Here is a 20,180-nt window from a genome sequence, read left to right on the forward strand (position 1 = left end):
AAAGAGAAACATCTTCAAGAGATAATTTGTGCATGTTTTATTTCCATAAACCACATTTTTCCTCCCCTTTCTTCACCTGCACGCCCATATTAGTATCTTCAGTTTCTTCTCTGCGTAGTTTAATTACTCGTACTTAATTCAATTTCCCTCGCTACACATTTCTATTCTCTTTCTATTTTATTGTCCTGCTGCAACGATCCAAAGACATTTTTCTCTCTTGTGCGTCCTCACTTTCTCCGTCAGAGGGGACAGACAGCGAGGCAGGGAGAGAGAGCAGGAGCTGCCCATAAATTGCTCTGGAAAAGAGGAGAGGGGAGAGAAAGAGCTGGAGACAGAGCAGATGCATTGGCAGGAGCAGAGCTGAGCGTTTCTCTTCCTCCCTCCTGTCTCTTTTGTTGTGTCTGCACAGATAAAAATCTGATGAACGTGGGCAAGGACCACCACCACCGCCACCACCGCCTCACTGCGAGCATCCCATCCTCAGCGTGTTTGCCGGAGCTGGATCCAGTGTGGAGCTGGGTGTGCAGCAGGCTAACGGCGGACTAGCAGGGGGGCTGCAAGGCTCTGTGGCAGCGAGAAGAGGAGGGAAAAAAAGGAGGAGGGGCTGTGGTGAGCTGGTGGGCTTCCTCTGCCTCACAGACACATTTTATTGACTTGCTAATTGGATGAGGCACTCGGAAGAGAGGATGCGGTGAACGAGAGGAGCTGCTCTCCAGAGGGATACAGGCACAAGGAAGCATTGCTTGGGTTGCATAAATCTGGCTACTTCATCTCTCCTTTTTTTTTTCTAAAAAAAATAGCATTCTGGAGACATAACAACAGATGTTTTTTGGCATCTCCCAGTGACCCTCACACCGTGCATACATAATTTTATGCATGACATTGTCGAATGGAGGCTCCAGCTGCCAGACGCTTCGTGACAAGTGAATGATTTCCATTTTGATGTTTTTGCACCCTGTTCCCTTTCACCTGTTTTTTCTCTTGGACTCGTGAGCTGGGGCTCATTTTTTTCCTCAGCCTTGTTTGATGTGCCATTTGATATTAATGGTAGTCTCATGGCGAGATAAATTCTTCATCAAATCAAATGTACAAGGAACTGTGCGATGGATATTCTTCAGGGAGTATGAAGGTATGATATGAGCAAAAGCCAAGACACATGCTGTAGTAAGGTGGCATTATTCAGCCAATATTCATTTTAAGTCCTAGTCAAGAAATGGATCAAGCGAATGTACTGACTGTTGCATAATTCCAGGCGGAAATATGAGGTTAAGACATCAACACAGTAAAGAGAAATGTCGCCTTGTATCTATCCGTGTGTCTAGATGTCAGATTTGTGCAGAATAAATGAGTTTAAGAAGGAAAAGTGAGGGGAGGATTATGAATGAATCAGTGGTAGAAACCAGTAGTAGCGGTGTGCATTGAGGAGGATTAATGGAGGCATTAAAAAAACAGTCTAGACTTATTTCACCACTGGGTCAGCCTTTTAAATATATTCTGGAAATTTGCAATTCGAAGAATTCCTCACTTTTTTCAATTACCCTTTGTGTCTTATATTATTGAAAAAGAAAACCAGGCTTCCTGTCAAATTCACAGGCCTGATATCAGCCACAATCAGCTCTATGAGGCTCGATCAGGTGTCTGTGTTTGATCTCAGATTTTCTCTTTCCTCCGCTTCAGTCTCGTCCTGGTTGCCATGACTGAGGTGTGCAGGTCTGGCTAGGTCAGAGAGCTGGTGCCACTGCGCTGAAGTCTGCTGTCCCGATGAGCAAGGCAGGCAACCCACAGAGACGCACCACCTACCTCATCTCCCTCACTCTGGTGAAGGTTGAGGCTGTGCCAGAGGATGTAGCAGGGAACCAGAAGGAGGCTCTTCCAGAGGGGGAAGGGAGCCCTAAGAAGAAGGAGGAGGAGGAGCAGGAGGAGGAGAGGGAGGTGAGCAATGCCCCTGAAAAGGAGGAAGGACCTGTATGTACACAAGTGGCAGAGAAAGAAAACACACAGGTGGAAGAAGAAGTAGAACAGGCGCAGGTCAAATATGGCAGCCCTGTTGAGTGTTGGGGGAAGCCTGAGAGGAGGGAAACTCATGGACACCAAAAGGACATCGTATCAGTGGGTAAAAGCAAAGACACTTCTTTTGTACATCCACCTGCTCGGCAAATGGTCAAAGTGTATGGAGGAACTACCTCTGAGGGACCGGTGCGCCGAGAGGGGCCTCGCTCAGATGCCTTGCGCCCCAAGACGGAGCTCTACAGAGAGCCCCCCATGCTGTTCCTAAAGGGTGAAAATGGGGCGGACCTCAACAGCCGCTCACGTTGCAGCCTCCCTTTCTCCATCCCGCCGCAGGTCAGCCAGCGTCCTGAAGCCCTGATGAGGTCACATGCAGCAGGCAACTCCGCGTGCTGGAGGGACCTCAGAGAGGCCAACACAAGCGTGTACCACTCTGCTAAGACTCTGGATCGAAGGGATAACCGTGTCGGGGACCAGTCCCCCTTAATGGCAGCTACAACTCTGGGGCCTTACAGGGCGTCCTGGGCTGACAGCGATGGCAGGGGCACGCTCATTCGCCCCGGAGTGCCCATCAGCGGGGGATTTTCAGGCATAATGACCAGGGACAGTCCTCAGGGGGAGAGATTTAAGACGGTTTCTATTTCCCTGTCTGCTCCTCCTGCCACCGACTTGTCCAGGCCTCAGAGAAAAGGTACAAGTCGTACCCTGGACAACAGCGACCTACATTCCCTCTCTGAGGATCAGAAGAAGGGGAAGGAGGGCCAGGGAGGAACAATCCAGCGGGCTCCTCCCCGTGACAGAAAGATGCTGAAGTTTATCAGTGGCATTTTCACCAAAAGTACAGCTGCGCCACCCAGCGTCAGCACTGCACCTCCCCTCTATCCAGCTGTGGAAAGGGGCTCGAGCGAGGAGGAAGGTAAGGCCGCCTCATGCATCTACTGTGTCTGCACACAGAGCGTTTCACAGGCTTTTTACAACAGATTTACAGTTGTGATAGGTTTAATACTTTATACCAACGTTTCTATTCACACAATTTCAAACATTTTAACTCTTCTGATTCATTTTCAGCCCCACAGTGCAGCACATACTTAAAATAAAGGATCAGTCTCATGAACCAACACATTCATATGGATCAGAATTTGGTGCTGGAGGTAAAAAACAAAAACAAAAACAAAAAAAAACGGCTGACACATCTGTTGTTTCAGTTCATCCATGAGTGCCCACTTAGGCTGAAATTTAAATGACTAAGAAGACCATTTTGCTTAATGTGATTACACAGGATCATACATTTATGTCGCTTACATTGCTCTCTCTGGAGTTGTTCCAGAACCAAAAAAATGTGCTTCCATCTCGTTCCACTGATGCTCGACTTAAATACAGTTGCCACCCTCAGTTATCAGGTGAGCATGAATTTATTGTGCTTATTTTCATGCAAAATGGATTTGAATTCGGCTAGAGCACTAAAAGTGTCTTCTGTGGTTATTTTTCAGTTAGGTTAAGCTGCTGTGGTTTCCTTCGGTGAAATAGATGAGATGTGACTTACACTCTTGCTTTCGGTTTAAACTCTGACTGATGTGACTGAAAGCTTGTCTGAGATCAGGAGTGGGTAACCTTTCTTGTCTTTGAGAGATTTGCTGGGGATTTATGGAAACTGTGTATCTGAAACTAAATCTGAAGGCTACAGAATAACTTTGCGACATCTGGTGAACACGACTGATAACAGTACCGACAATCGTATCCAATAATGAGGTGCTCCTTCACTGAAATGTAAAAACAGGCCTATAGAAACAGACATGAAGGTCTTCCGTGAAGGAAACAACAGAGCAAGCTTTCAAAGCAATATGACATCTGAGATTTCAGTATGTACTAGGTACTATGTATTAGAGCTTGAGTCCAGGCTTTTATCATGTTAACAGACATCATGCATCATGGGCACAAGCAGATAAACCACAACTCAAATTCCTTAATGACCAAGAGTTGAAACAAGTAGCAGATTATTCTGATATGCGATTAGTCCCTTAAATGATTTTTCAAGCAAAAATACTGAAAGATTCTTGTTTCTTGCTTCTCAAATGTGAGGATTTGCTGCTTTTGCTTCATCTTATGTGATAGTTCTCAGTATTTTGGGGTTTTGGACTGGTGTTCGAACAAAAAAAAAAACTATTTGAAGATGTCACGTCAAATTTTTCTCTGTTTTCTGACAGCTCACACACCAAACAATCAAATACTCGAATCAACTAATTGACTGACGATGACTATAATCGTTGCATCCCTATAATAATCACTAGATTATTATAAAGATGTATCTTCCTTGACAAAACCTGGATCCATTTTCTAAAGACCCTGAACACCCCCAAGAGGTTTGGAGAGGTGATTATTTAGCTGTAAATAAAAACGGTTGCAAGGATAAGTAATATAACACACAAACAACCAAACTAAAACCAGCCACAAGCAGGATTTTTAACTGAAATAGTGCTGCAGACAAAGTTTTAAAATTCAGTACACATTGTTCTTTATCAGCTTCACTGTCCATTCTCATAGTGCAAAGGGTTGAGATGCTGTGATCTGTCTCTCCATTTGTACTTAACGTTTTGGATCTCTGTTCCCCAAATCCTGACACTCAAACAGATAGAAATCAGTTCAGTCTTGTCAAAAATTACAAAAACACCTCATGAACTATTCAGACGTCTCTATTTGGAATAAAGGAAATTATGCAACTTTATCAATCTTTAATCTATATTGATATAATCTAAAGAAAATCATCTTTGACAGAGAGTTTGGTATCGGAGTAAGCTCTGAATAATTTGTCAGTAGTAAGTGGGACATGAATAATTAAGGTTGGGGATACACAGAGCTGTGTTCATCGGAGGAGAGCGGGAACCTGCTACTTCCTGCTCTGTGCATAGAGTTAATCAGCCTTCAAATGGAGCCTATTCATTCGCTGACGCTATATTGTGTTTAAGTGCTCGGCCATGTTAAACTTGTAATTTCAGCGTATTGTGTCACTGTTCTGATGACAGATGAACATCATTGATCAAGTTGAATTCAGAAAATGGTTGTCGAATTGTGTAGAGACACACACCGGCATATTTTCAGCATCATACGTGCACAGGTGGACATCATGTCCCTGCCGCTCATACATGTCGCTGTATCCATGAGAGACCATTTATTGTATAGAGACTCGGGCTGGAGGCTTCTGGAAAATGGAGTTGCCATGGCAACAGCAAGCCGTGAGAGATGCTATTTGGTCTGTGGTGTGACGCTGTTGATGGAGGGGAGTGTGGGGGCGTGGGGATTGCCCAAAGATGGGGATGAGGGGGTTTAAAGTTAGAATCTGTGTCCCCTGGAGAGGAGGCCGACACCGTGGCTCCGTCCGAATGCAACGTGACCTGACAACTTCACAGTTTGTGTGTGTGTGCGCGCATGTGTGTGTGAGTGCAGTTGTGTGTGTGCAAACAGAATGTGTTGTTATCTCTGCTGATGATGATTTCTGCAGTGATTTATACCTGTAGGTACTTGTATAGTGTTATCCAGAGTGTGTGTGTATGTGTGTGTATTACTTATGTTGTGAGGACATAAATCTGTTTACACAGTCACATTGTTAATACTTGCCTTCCTTATGGGGACAAAACACAAGTCCTCATGATGTAAATCATCACATTTTTGGGTAAAAACTTAAGGATAGGTTTTGGCAAGTAGTGCTTATGGTTATGCACAGGGTCAGTCTGGAGGAAATGAATGTAAATCTATGTAATGTCCCCAAAAGTGGTGGAAACACAACTGTGCGTGTGTGTGTGTGTGTGTGTGTGTGTGTGTGTGCATGTGTGTTAGTATTTATCATTTGTCTTTCTCCATTTAGCCTTGTATGCAGATGCTTGTGGCGTCCTTCCCAGCTGTGTGTGTATGTGTGTATGTGTGTGTGTGTGTGTGTGTGTGTGTGTGTGTGTGTTTTATTGAATATCCTCTCACAGAGGCACCTTGGCTGTAATTCTACTGAGGTTAGAGCTAAGGCACTCAAATGTGAATGTTAAGTGAAACCTCACTGTAAAGATATCCTCAGCAAGTCTTTTAATGCAGAACTTAAACCCTTAAAATGTAAAAAAAAAAAAAAAAAAAAAAAAAAAATGTCCATCAGTAAAGGAAAGGACTGTAAGTAAATTCATGAAAGAAATCTGTTTCAATATGTCATTTGTTTGACCAGTGGACTCATCTGTCTTATTCCACCTTCTTCAGAGATCCTCATTATCCAAAATAATGATGCGCTGGCTGAATCATTCCTTTGCAGCAAAACTTTATGGCTGAATATGAGAGAGGAAGTGACTTGTGATTGATATTTTCTGTGGAGTGTGGAACAGAAATATATCCATGACCTCAGAATTGAATTAGAGAGTGAGCTATGGAGTAGTAAAACTAAGAATAAGCATAAATTTAAACAGCTGCTATAGTGCTGTAACCACCTCACAAAGACTCCAGTAAAAACTGAACACATGCAGCTAAGCTTGCTGTCTATACCACCTTCATGAATTTTTGTTAGAGGATTTGACCTTTTTTTTTTTTTCTTCCAGTTTTATTTTAGTACATTAACACCGAATCTGATACCGCATTAACCTGAGTGCTGCACAGTAAACCCACACAGCTGGAGCATCATTATGATCACAGATAAGCAGTGACGTCGATATATTCAGCCATATTCTCACAACTATTTATCATCATGACACTTGGAACATAGTGTGGGTTTGTAATAATTACATTCAGTCATCATATTGTTTCTGCCAAGTGGAGTTTCTTATCACTAAACCAAAGCCAGGAAACCTGTGAAGTTTTTTAAACATTCAATAAATGGTCTTAGATCTTCTTCTCTGTTGAAATAAAAGCTTTTGTCTTTAAAGGTTTGTTTCTAGTTAACAAGTGATTCGATTTCGTAGATTTCTGATGCAGACACTATAAAGCACTGACAGGGGAGTGAGTTCGCTCGTCTCTGGAGAGGCTGACGTCTGCCTCAACCTAAACATGGTGTGCTGGAGCCGGATGAGTCACCTGACAGCAGTTATCTTCTATCATTTCTAAAGGAGCCATTTCCTTTTTGCCTGATTCAAAATAATGCTGACGTGTCCCACTATTGATCATTCCGTATAAAACCTCCATCTTAACGAGGTGTTTGGCCTCAGATTCAGCTGTCAAGACTTTTTCACCATTGTAGTAATTTCATTTTCCCAGAGCAGTTTCCTATATTCCTATATTTTAGAAATTACAGTCAATGTAATCTTACTCGATGAGGTAATCACTGCAGTAGTATTAAGACTCTGTATAACTCAGTGATAGACAATAATAGCTCGAAGTGTTTTGATGAAACTTCAAAAAATCTTTATTACAGTACGACATCATTTTTATTTTATGTTATTTGACTTGTTTCTGCTCCTTTCAAAGGCCTTTTTTTGAAAGGAGGAGGTTTCACTTTTAATACCACAGACTACCAAGTGGCATATTCGGTCTTGTTTCAGTTGACACAGACTTCTATAAAATTCATGAAATGAGGGAAACTGCTCCGGGAACAAGATGAATTATCTCACCACAGCTGGCTGAATTCATTTTGCCTTTTTTTTTTTTTTTTTAATAAGATGAATGCGTTTTTAATGTTGAATGAAAGAATAAATGACTTGTTTGGAGGGTTTTTGCGGGTTAACGTTGAAGAAAGGCAGAAATGTGGTGTGTAAAGTGAAGATAGCTCAGTAACTCTTGTAGACTTGCAGATTTTGTACACTTGACTGAGTCGTGTGGGCGCTCATGTCTGGGAGCTGCAGCCTCTCGGTGGGGAGGCTTGGACGCTCTCCTCACTGTCTCCACAGGCTGTCAGAAACACAGCCGGCCGTCATTCTTTTTAAGGAATACTCCATCATTTTGGGGAAATAGGCTTATTTTAGCCAGAGGCAGACAAGTTGTGTGGTGTCAACTCTTTCTTTGTACCTTTACAGAAATAGGTCTGGGTTTTGTTTAGCTTAGCTTAGCTTAGCTTAGTACAATGACTGGAAGCTGGGGGCATGGTTAGCCTAGTTAGCTTTTGCCTTCAGTTTCCTGATTCTAAACAAAACCCAGGTGACTCATGGGTGTGTGGGTAACTATTCTGGATTCTAACAACATATACATAAGAACAATTTAGCATTTCTTTTTCTTTTTCTTTTATTTCAATGGATGCTAACTACCTTTGCTTCCCAGACCTCCTGTAGGCCTATGACACACCTCTTAAAGCTGTCTGATGCTTTTAGAATTAGTTTGCCGTCTTGCTTACAGTCAGATGAGAAGGTCATTGCTAATTATGTCTATGGAGCTTTGTAGCCTAGCCTAGCCTAGCCTAGCTACACTGGAAGCAGGGGAAAACCCATATGTTAGCTTAAAGCTTGTAGCAATTGCAAAGTTGTCTGATCTACAGTTTGTATCCTCTGTAAGTTGGAATAATATTACATCAAATATTTAAAATTTTGTTCTTGTATAATTACTTTTTTTCTTTTCAATTAATCCCCTCTCCTGCATGTGTCATCTGTTTGTTGTCGTCCTCAGCTGCATGCACCAGCAGTCAAGAATGGACCATGAGCCAAACTATACAGGAGCTTCACCTGGTAAGCATCAGGACATCACTTTTACAAACCGGTGAGAGGGATTTAACACTAAAGCAATATTTTCTCTGTCTGTGTGTTTGTGCTCTGCAGGGTGTTTTGGGAGGTCTGTGCAGTGGGAAATCGGCTCTGGTCCACAGACACCTGACAGGAAGTTACCTGCAGCTGGAGAACGCTGAGGGTTTGTTTCACACATCCTCATCTACAACCTTTATGTGTGTTTTTCTATGACATTGTCAGTACATAACTGACAGTAGACCATATAGAATCTACCTTTCATGCATTAATAATTAATTAATAGTGGCTATATTCCATTTAAATGGTCCAGGGACATGGCTTGCTGTTAATTCATTTCCTGCTTTAATAAGCCAGACAAGCTTCTGTGAAAGAGGCCTATAACAACTCTTGTTCATTCTTACTGTGTGTTTACAGGGCGCCAGTACATTAAGGATGTCCTGGTTGATGGACAGAGTCACCTGTTGATAATCAGAGAAGAGACGGAACTCCCAGGTGCTCAGGTGGGTTGAAATATTGATTAGCTCAGCTTTAATATAAGGCTCAGTCGCACTCATTAAACTAATTTCTATAGATATCGCTTACATTTAACTCCATTCATATTTCCAAATACTTTGTATGTCTGTGCTCTGGTTGGATTTGGACAGAGGAATGTGGCCTGACTGAACTTGGTAAAACTGGACAACCAGTTAAACTTGGTGTAATTTGGTCCTCACCATCAGCCTGTTTCTGTGTGTTTTGAGTGCTGCTCTTCTGCTCTTCCGTTGTCTTCAGTTTGCGAGTTGGGTGGATGCAGTTATCTTGGTCTTCAGTTTGGAAAATGAGGCCAGTTTCCAGGAAGTTTACAAAATCTACCACCAGCTGGCTGTCCACCGGCCTGTTTCAGAGATACCTTTCATAGTAGTTGGCACTCAGGGTAAGACACTCAGACACAACATGTGCTTTGAACTCAAATGTTTGTAGACATGGACTTTTGGTGCATTTGTGATTCATGCTTTTTCTAGATAAGATCAGCAGCACCAACCCCAGAGTTATAGACGATGCCAGGGCCAGACAGCTCTGCTCAGACGTGCGGCGCTGCACTTACTATGAAACCTGTGCGACATACGGCCTCAATGTGAACAGAGTCTTCACTGACGGTATGAATCCCTTTCAAAGTCAGACCGGGGCAGAGATATGAAGGTTATGTGTCTTTTTTCAAGCTAATGTTTCAGATTTTTTTATTCTGTTCCACAGCTGCTCAGAAGATCATGGCAGCCAAGAAGCAAGCTGCTCTACTGGCCTCCTGTAAATCTCTACCTAACTCTCCCAGTCACTCTGGAGGCTCCACCCCAGTGTCAGGTGTCTTTCCAGGACAGGTAAAACTGGACCATCTGTTCCTATTTCTGTGTATTTCTTGTGTAACAAATTTAATTATCACCTCATTCCTTGCCGCCACCCCTTCTTGCTCCGGATCTTTCCTCTCTTTAGGCCAGTAACGGTGGTCAGAGCAGTGATTACTCCTCATCACTTCCCTCCACTCCTGTGATCAGCCATAAGGAGATCGGCAGGACAGCAAGAGGAGATAAACAGGAAAGTGCCACACCCGGGTCAGTTCGCAGCGCCACCCGGAGACGCACCTCCCGATTTGCGGTACATACTCGTCAAGTGATCGCTTTTTAGGGGACCAAGCACTCGTGCTTATGCACCCTTTTATTTTTATACTCTCTACCTTTTCTTTTCTTTCTTTCTTTCTTTCTTTCTTTCTTTCTTTCTTTCTTTCTTTTTGACTTTGACCTCACATTTGCCAGGTTCTCATGTTTGAAACGTGTTGCTGCATCAAACTCAGAAAAAGCAGATATTTACAAAAATCAATGAAGCTGATGAGGTCAAACATTAAATATATTTTCTTTGTACTGTTTTCATTTGAGTATACGTCAAAAAGGATTTGCAAGATATAACATTCTGTTTTATTTATGCTTATGCAGCATCCCAACATTTTTGAAATCAGGGTTGTATCAGTATTTGTCATATCCTTTAGATTATAGTGAACTGTTTAAAGAAAAAGGACGAAAGAAGTTGTGGTCAGACTGGCCTCTCAAATATTTTCTGTTTTCTTCTGAGATGATAAAAGAGGTTTGTTGTTACCCGGCGCTGTCTGTAGATAACTGCATTCTCTTTGATGTTTGATGTTGGGAAAAAGAGCCTTTTCACAAGCCAAATTGTCAAATAACATAATGGAAAAGTCATTTATGCTAAAAACTTGGTTTGGGATTTGACTATGAAACTTTCTGAGGTCAACAGGAACATTGCAAATCTTGAAATATCGATTATCTCAGCTTTAATGTAAGGCTCGGTGGCACTGATTAAACTAATTTCTATAGATATCACTTACATTTATCTCCATTCATATTTCCAAATGCTTTGTATGGCTTTGTGATGAAGTGCACAGTGATAAGAAAAACTTCCATCCTGAATTATATTGTTTAAGCAGTTACCCCAGTGTTGCCTCTGATGCAGTTACTGCTTCTCTGCTCTGTGTAGGGCCGGAGAGGCAGTGACTCCAACAGAAGGAGCGCAGACTGTAAGGGCGATCTGGGCAGTGGACGCTCCATTCCCATCAAACAGGTACGACTCAGATTCACACTCAATGCAGAAACAAATACGATGTATCTAATGACCCTCTGCAGAAGACACCGCACCAGCAGTCACTTGAAATCAAGTGTGTGAAGGTAGTCTCATCATGCGGTGTGATGAAGTGTTGTGAGCTCCCATATTGGCCTGATTAATAGGATAGTGGGTGTTTTTGGCAGCCGGCAGTCATCATGCTGCTGAAACCTGTGATATGGACATGCAAGACATTGGCAATAAATTCTCACTCTTCATTTGTCGTCACCTCCATCAGGGCATCTTGCTGAAGCGCAGTGGGAACTCGCTCAACAAAGAGTGGAAGAAGAAGTATGTCACGCTGTCCAACGACGGCATACTGTCCTATCACTCCAGTGTCAATGTGAGTCAGCGTGTTGACAGAACGATCTGAAGCATTATGCTGCTGAAAGCACCACTGACAGCTAGTGGTTGATGGTGATGGTCGATGTTTGGCTTGGCAGGACTACATGCTGAATGCTCCGGGGAAAGAGATGGACCTGCTGAGAGTGACGGTGAAGGTGCCGGGAAAGCGACCACCTCGTGCCGTCCCCACATGCGGCCTTCCAGTCGGCCTCAACGGACGGGTCAAAGATGTGCCAGCACCCGAGGGTGTCAGCCCAGGTCAAACAATAAACATGAAAACCACCGACTCATTTATTTAAGTACTATTTCCCAAGGATTAAAGCTGAGGCACATGTGAGTTAGGCCCTGAATAGGAAAGACCAGGTATAGTAAAAAATAACAACAATGGTTAAGAAATGGAGTTGGGGAAAAAAGCAGAGATGAGAATCAGAAGTACAGTAAATGCACCGTTCCTAGTATTTTAAGACTTTTTTTGTGGGGAGGGGTCAGACCTCTGTATGAGAGAGGGAAAAATGCATGGGAATGCAAAATCTTTACAAAGGGAGAAAAGCGCACCATAAGGGATTTCACAAGTTTTAGAAGTGTGTGTCTTAAAAACTTCTTCAGTCATGCTCTTTATCATTTATTTCCTCTGGTGTTCATGCATCCAGAATCAGTAATGCATTTTTTCTGTAGCTCTGTTTTTATTTGAACTTTGTCTACATTACTTTATTATTAAGTGCGTGCTTGCTGTCATCTCTTTAGTCCCTGTAAGCGCCAGCAGCCTCCTGCAAGTAGAGGAAATGGAAGGACTGGGTGGTGCACTGTTCCTGAGGAGTAACAGAGGGGTGCAGCGATGTCCCTCTACGCTATCTAACCATGCTCAGAGTGTTGGTGAGTAAAGGACCTTTCATCTGTGCATACATTTAGCTCACAAACATGCATGTTTTGTGTCAGATACATTGAATTTGGTATGTTTTTGTGTGATCTTGTGACCAGACTCTGCAGTTGATGGTGTGTCCAGCTCCTCCTCCACCAAAGATGTAGGCTCCTCATCCCCAGTGACAGACAGGAAGAAGCATCGCAGGAAGAAGAGTATGAACCAGAAAGGAGACGCAACCATTGGCCAAGCAGATGGTAAACGCCAAGAGCTCCACATGTGTTTTTATGAAACATTTGTTATGTCTTTCCTTTCTCTCGTTGTCTTTTCTGTGACATTTTCTATCTTCTCTTGCAGCCAAGCGGAAAATGTGGAAACTTAAAAGCTTTGGTAGTTTAAGAAACGTAAGCAAGACAGGTAATGTTGATCTGTCATGTTGCATCTTTCACACTCTGACTGACCCGCTGCACAAGCTTGTGTTGAGTTTTCTTGTCACAAAGACGTTATATTGCATCAACCTTGTTGTAGAATGGCTAAATAATGACTATTTAATTGATATGCTTTCTATACATCAAATTATTTTTCCCTCCATATATGTACATTTTAGCATGTAAATGAACATTTTGGCTATAATTCAACAGTTAATATAAGAAGACTTGCTTATGCCTAATAGTCGGTCACACACGGACACTGAACTGCACTGATGCATGCAAACTAAAAAAGACTTTTTAGGTTATAATGTTCAATCTGTTACTGAAATGTCGACATCTGAATAAGACCTGATGCAGAATCTCTTGTATGTTTAATGGATTTTTCTCATCTGTTAGATGAGGATAACTTTGACTTCCTCATCGTGTCGAGCACTGGCCAGACTTGGCACTTCGAAGCCCAGAGTGTGGAAGAAAGGGACTCGTGGGTCCAAGTCATTGAGAGCCAGATCCTGGCCAGCCTGCAGCTGTGTGAGAGCAGCAAGAACAAGGCAAGAATGAACAAAAGGCGTACAGGAAGGCAACTTTCTTATTTAAGAAAGCACAATATAGGCAACAGATGGTAGTCATGGATATCTATTATGCTACATGAAATGTGAATACGTGACATTATCTGCCCTTGGAGGTACATTTGGAGGGCTGTATAATCATATTGTGTGCTGTGTATTGAGACTCTTGGATAAGAACAGTTTTCTCTGAGGAGACGCTGGCCTGGACTCTCTTTTAAAGCGGATGAGGGCAGTCGGTGAGATTTGCCATTACCAAACCCTCCCCATCTCGAAAACTGTATGTTGTCCTGTCCACTAATGGGCTGTGCTGGTTTCTGTTCCTGAGCGGGGAGTGTGTCCTTGTGTGGAATTAGTTCAATCATCTCCAAAAATGTTAATTGCCACTAATGTAATGATTCTCAGTAATTACTTTAATCCCATGATGCATTTCTTTATGAGAAATGTATGTCCTAGGAGGCTAAAACCAATAATTTTACAGCTTTAAATGGTCATAATAGTGATTATAGCCTGCCATAGCTTCACAAGGAGATTTGGAAATTCTAATCATTGTTATTAATAATGAGAGCTGTTAGCACAGCTCATATCACAGCATGTTAGATGACTGCTGTTTCTCTTATTTGAAACATTTATGCATGCTTTCTACAGGCTCGCAAGAACAGCCAGAGCGAAGCAGTGGCTCTGCAGGCGATCCGCAACGCAAAGGGCAACAACTTCTGTGTTGACTGCGACGCTCCAAGTAAGTGACACAGTAACAGCTTTTCTCCCCTTTGCATTTGTTCATATCAGTGTCTGGTTTGGGCACATTACCCACCTCGTCTCATTCCAACACTGCACATGCGTCATCACTCCCAAGCACTGCTGTCATTTGCTCTTTGCTCATTTTTTTCCATTGTCAACGTCTGATGTTGATATAAGACTCAACCAGTTTTCAGACAACAACAAAGTTGTCCATATTTGTATTTATTTATTTATTTTTTGAGTTCCTGCCTCTTTAGTTGGGGCAGTAAGCTGTGAAGAGTGGGGAGAAAATCATGTGGAGTCTGAATCCTCATCTGTTACCATCCAGGCTTTGAAGTTGCTCTTTCTTTTACTACCAGAAGGAAAAATACCTGACAAAAAAAAGAACTACATCACCACAATGTTAATTGCGAGTTGAGTCAGTTGAGTCAATCAGGGAGGGACGTTCAAATGTTTGCTTTCAGTCCAACACAGGAGAAATGACCTACAAGGTATAATGAGGAATCTTTGTTTTCAGAAATGTAGGCAGCAAAATATCATCAAAAAAAAAAAGCAAGAAATACTCTAAAATTCAAATCAGCGGCTTAGACATCACTAAACCAACCAAAAATAGATCAAGTGCTGAATTCCTCTAATGTTGGAACACTTTAAAGGGCCAGAGCTTCAGGGGAAAATATCATTTGGTACACTGGCCACAGATTTAACAGCTCTGCTTGAAAACTTTTCCAAGAAGGATTTCACACACTTTTTTCACTTTGACGGCACGGCTTGGCCAAACTGGCATATCTAAGTGGAGGAAATCTATCAACCATATGTTCATAGTCCAGTTTCAGATGAAGCGGCAGCCTAATTTGTTGTGTTCTCTCCCAGATCCAACCTGGGCCAGTCTGAACCTGGGCGCTCTCATATGTATCGAGTGTTCAGGGATCCACAGAAACTTGGGCACCCACCTGTCGCGGGTTCGCTCGCTGGACCTTGATGATCTGCCACGGGAGCTCACGCTGGTTCTCAGTGCCATCGGCAACCACATGGTGAACAGTATATGGGAGGCGCGCACACTGGGCCGCCGCAAACCAGCACCTGATGCTACACGGTGAGGACATATGGTCAAAAAAGTGGGGTGGTTTAGTTTAATGTTTAACAGCATGTAAGTGTGAGCTGCATACTCAGAAATGATGTGTGTCTGAGTTTACTGTTTTCAATGGGAAGAAAATGCCATTGTCAGAAAGACAAGAAGCTGTAAATGTGTTTCACTGAATATTCATCATCTTCTCATTTCTCTTTGCTTGTTCAGCGAGGAGCGGGAGTCGTGGATCCGGGCCAAATATGAGCAAAAGCTGTTTGTGGCGCCGTTGCCTCCTCCAACTCCTGGCGAGGGCCCAGACATCACGCTATCCGGCCGTCTTCTCTTGGCAGTGATGGAGCACAACCTCCCCAAGCTGCTGCTCCTTTTGGCCCACTGCACTAAAGAGGACATTAACGCCCCTCTCAGCCTGGCGCTCTCCTCCAGGTCGCTCTTAGCGCTGCGACTGCCCGGCTCTGCCCTGCACGCTGCCTGTCAGCAGGCTGATGTGGTGATGACGCAGCTTCTTGTTTGGGTGTGTTGACCTCCTCCTCTGATACAGAAATCACAAATACTTTTGTATGGACGGTCTGACTCATATCACCAAGAGCAGTGCATAGGAACAGAGATAATGTTACAGTCAATGTGCAGCGTCGACTAGGTATGAAATAATGCAAAATATTGCATCACAGCAATGTGTTGAGTCATACAATACTGGCAAAATAATAAGCGTTACCCTTCAAGAACCTCAAAGTGATGACTCAGCAGACCATTCAAGGGTGATCTATATGTGTGAAAGACACTAAAACTCACTGAGTCACGGCTTGTTGGGAAAATTTAAAGCACCTCTTTGAGGCCGATGTTGCAACTCATTCTACATATGATCAGACCTCATTAAAATGTGAAATATGGGATAATTGCATCATCTAATCCAGTTTTTTATCCTGTGTTTCTTCGTTCCCTGCAGTACGGCTGTGATGTTCGGTACCGGGACGCTCAGGGGCAGACAGCGCTGGTTCTGGCTCGCAGTGCCGGCAGCCAGGAGTGTGTCGACATCTTGCTCCAGCACGGATGCCCAAACGAACCGATCGCCACGGTCGGTTTCGCAGCAGCCGCGACGTCCAGCTTCCCTGCTGCCATGACGCCCAGCCTGACAGTTGCCACGACACTCAAGATCTCGCACAAGAGTGGCAGCACCAGCTTGAGTTACAGCACGTCCAGAAGAGCGGTGTCATAATCAACATGTGGTAAAGTGTGCGTGTGTGCCTGTGTGTGTGAGCTTGTCGCTTTGCCGTCATAGTGTCCTGTACACTCACACAGGAACTGCAGGACTTGTGAACATGTTGCCAGATGTTGCGCTCCCTGAGGCTCTGAAGGGTGCTTGTGTTGGTCAGGTATGAAAACACACACCGGTGATCACACAGGCTCGTTCAGTCTGCGAGAAGGATTTAACCAAAACAAAAAGAGAAATTTTCCTCACTACACTTTGTACGCACAGTAGACGGTCAGATGAAAGAACAGGGGGGTACAGATTCAACAGGAATGTATTGCACTGTATACCAGCTGGTATGATTCTTATTTCATCATGCAGTCAATATTCAACTCTCCACTCAGTTGGAGGTCCAGTGTGTAGGATTCAGGGGGATCCACTGGTAGAAAAAAAATATATATTCAGATGTATGTTCATTAGTGTTTAATCACCTGAAAATAGGAATTGTTGTGTTTTGTTCCTACAGTAGCCCAGAAGGGTCAGACCAAACACTGGCTCTAGAGAGAGTTTTTTTCCACATTTTTCCACATTTGTATTCAGTTGGTAGATGCCACTAAATCCTACACAGTGGCCCTTTAAGAATGGAAATTTGCCTTCGGCCTCAAACAAGCTTATCTTAGCATTTACAGTAAAGAACTGCAATAAGTTTACGATTTCATAGATGGACGTCTCTGTTTTTCAAGTTGGTCTCTATCTGCTTGAAATCCCAACCCTCCACACATCCACACTTCTTACCGTTATTGACAGTGAATGTCGGTTTTAAATTCAGAGTGCATATGCTGCGTTACGTTCAACACAGCCGGTCATTCTGTGCATAAATAATGGTGTTATTGAGTTGAAAAAAATAAAAAAAGAATAAAAAAAAACCTTTACAGTGGCTGAAAAAGAGAGGCTGTTTTAAAGATAATCAAAATAACTGTATAGAAATGCATTGATAAAATATTATAATTCTAAAAATTTAAGAAGTGCTTCATTTTCAAGATTGTTATTGTATGATTTGTACAGTTGGTTCTGTGTATAAAACTCAAAGGGTTACTCATAGCTGTTCAGAGATTTGCTGCACAGCGTCTTGGTTCAGTTTTCCTTTAATAACCACCTGATTAACTCTTTGAAATCCAAGACTGAGATTTCTATGTTATGTTTGTATCACTGTGCGTGACATAAACACTGTACATGATGTGTGCATTATGACTCCAGCAGCAGCTCACTATCAAGGCAGGAGTGTAATACTAGACGTGTAAATGAACAGGTGAGATGCCTTGATTTTGATTGAATGTATACAAAAACCGACTGGTTTGAGCTCATGATTTTCAACACTAACGTGTTTTTCTTTTAGATGATACAGTTTCGGTGGACTGTCAGGGTGTTTTATTTTTTACTTGACTAATATTATTCCTGCTGTGACTAATTAAATAGAGTGGTTTAATAGATTAAAACTTGGTTCTGATCTATAAAACTGGGCCTTCGAATGACTATGATTATATTTGTAAGTGGATGAAAATCTACATGAAATAGAGGAATGTTGCCCACGTTAATATTTTAAAAATGGCATAAAAAAACAACCCTCCTGCAGTACTGTATGTATTTTTGTGTTAATCTGAAGACGCCACTGAGTGTACATGTCTGTGATGTAAGCATCTCTCTCCATTTGTATTTTTTTACTCATGCAATGACTCATAGAGCATTCATTATCAATACACTAAGGCTACTGCCCAAGCTGTGCTGGTGTTTTGTTCGGAGTTGTGTGTTTTCCCGTGTCTGGCCTCATAGCACACCTCATTTCAAAAGGCGAGCCGAGCCTCATTTGTTCATTTTCCAGCTGTGTCAAAAATTAACAACGACCGTTAATGAGGGTTTCAGCAGCACGAGCATCAGGCAGCATGGTTGCATCATGCTGGTGTGCAGAGGGTTCGTGTTTCAAACCGAGCTGTGAGCTGCTTTCTGGACAGGTGGAGCCAGTGGCCATCACTTAACACTCGACGAGCATTTGAACACGAGATCTCCTGGATCAAACCAGTTCTTGTTTAAGGCCCCTACTGGCTTTGACCTACTTCTTTCTAGGTCAAAGACTCATTTTTACACCATGATACCATCGCTGAGATGGTCGCAGTTTCATGGATTCACAGCAGTAAAGTGATTTTTCTTGGAAAATACATATAGAGACAAAAGTGACACAACACAGTGATTAGAAGGCTACTTAAGAATTCATGCCAGTGTGGGGATGATTGAGGTTTATGTGTTCAGAAATCCTGTTGGGATGCTGTGTAAAACATAAATGAAACAGAATGTGATCACTTGCTAATCCTTTTTGACATAAACTCAACTGAAAACAGTACAAAGACTATTAATTTAATCTTTAACCTCATCAACTTCATTGATTTTTGTGCTTATTCTGAATTTGATTCAGCAACACATTTCAAACAAGTTGGTTCAGGAGCAACTAAAGACTGAGAAAGTAATGGAATGTTCCAAAAACACCTGTTTGGAACATTCCACAGGTAAACAGGTTGATTGGTAACAGGTGATAGTATCATGATTGGGTATGAAAGGAGCATCCTGGAAAGGCTCAGTCATTCACAAGCGAGGATGGAGAGAGGTTCACCACTTCATGAACACATGATTGTATAAAGGATGTTACTATGTGAGCTCAGGAACACTTTGTGAAACTGTTGTTGGTAAACAATTTGTTTGCAGATGATAGCATTCTGTTTGTGTGGAGGTTTTACACAGCATCCCACCTTTCATTACAACCCTGGAATCAGGGTTGTAATAACTGCCAGGTATAACTGAAATGACAAAACTGAGATCAGCATGTTCAGAATGGAATATCTGTGTGTGTGTGTGTGTGTGTGTGTGTGTGTGTGTGTTCACCCATCAGCATCAGGCTTATACGGCTCTGACCAGTCCTTGGCTCATTAAGAGGTATTTTAAATACAAAACTTGACTCAAAATAAAAACAAATAAATGTATGCATCATACAATCAAACTATCTAAACTAATAAAAGGCATTTTTTGGACTTGTTTTAGAGTTACTCTCACAAGCTTTGTTTCTCCGAATCTCCTGTTTGTCCACTCAGCTATTAAAAGTGAAATCCTCATGATAATCCTAGAAGGAGATTCAGGAATATGTGCCAGGAGGGCTGGGACAGAGCAGAGGGACTAAATAAGGACAAAAATGAATGCTTTGCCACTGAGACTAAATTTCAGAGGAACACATGCGCTGTGAGATCTGGGATGCTGTGAATCACATTCTGCTTTCACTCACATTCACAGCCGCTCTGAGCTTTATGACTCCTTTGATACTTTACATTACGTTGATAAATAGTCAGTATGACAGCGGTATACAGCATGGGGCTGGATCCAAGCTACAGTGTTTGACATAAAAAGCTCTTTGATCGACTTGCACTTCTATAATTAGTGCGCAATGGTGCCTTTCAGATGATGCAAGCTTGTGTGGAGCATCCCCTGAAGCTAGCACAGCATTGCACTGCTGTGTAGCACAATAAGTGGTGAGCGCCGAGCTGAGAGAAGTGTCGCCCTTCAGCTCTACTGGAGATGTCCAACTTTTCTGTTTCTGGCTTTCAAAACACAAACTAAATTAAGACTATTTGTACTTAAATCTGCAGCAG

General features: G+C 42.5%; 1 protein-coding gene across 1 annotated transcript; it reads left to right on the forward strand.

Annotated features, from left to right (window-relative positions):
- The first annotated feature begins 250 nt into the window (after positions 1 to 250).
- On the forward strand, positions 251 to 18,271 carry LOC143336181 (arf-GAP with GTPase, ANK repeat and PH domain-containing protein 1-like). The gene is made up of 20 exons (XM_076756150.1): positions 251 to 1,129; positions 1,678 to 2,923; positions 8,563 to 8,621; positions 8,712 to 8,799; positions 9,051 to 9,136; positions 9,408 to 9,549; positions 9,638 to 9,772; positions 9,870 to 9,991; positions 10,104 to 10,265; positions 11,157 to 11,240; positions 11,518 to 11,622; positions 11,723 to 11,882; positions 12,369 to 12,497; positions 12,603 to 12,740; positions 12,841 to 12,900; positions 13,311 to 13,462; positions 14,126 to 14,216; positions 15,089 to 15,311; positions 15,513 to 15,816; positions 16,249 to 18,271. Exons 2-20 carry the CDS (start codon positions 1,762 to 1,764, stop codon positions 16,516 to 16,518), a joined length of 3,672 nt encoding a protein of 1,223 aa, XP_076612265.1. The 5' UTR covers positions 251 to 1,129; positions 1,678 to 1,761; the 3' UTR covers positions 16,519 to 18,271.
- Positions 18,272 to 20,180: the final 1,909 nt, after the last annotated feature.

The sequence above is a fragment of the Chaetodon auriga genome, chromosome 2 (assembly GCF_051107435.1).
Source record: "Chaetodon auriga isolate fChaAug3 chromosome 2, fChaAug3.hap1, whole genome shotgun sequence".
NCBI lineage: Eukaryota > Metazoa > Chordata > Actinopteri > Chaetodontiformes > Chaetodontidae > Chaetodon > Chaetodon auriga.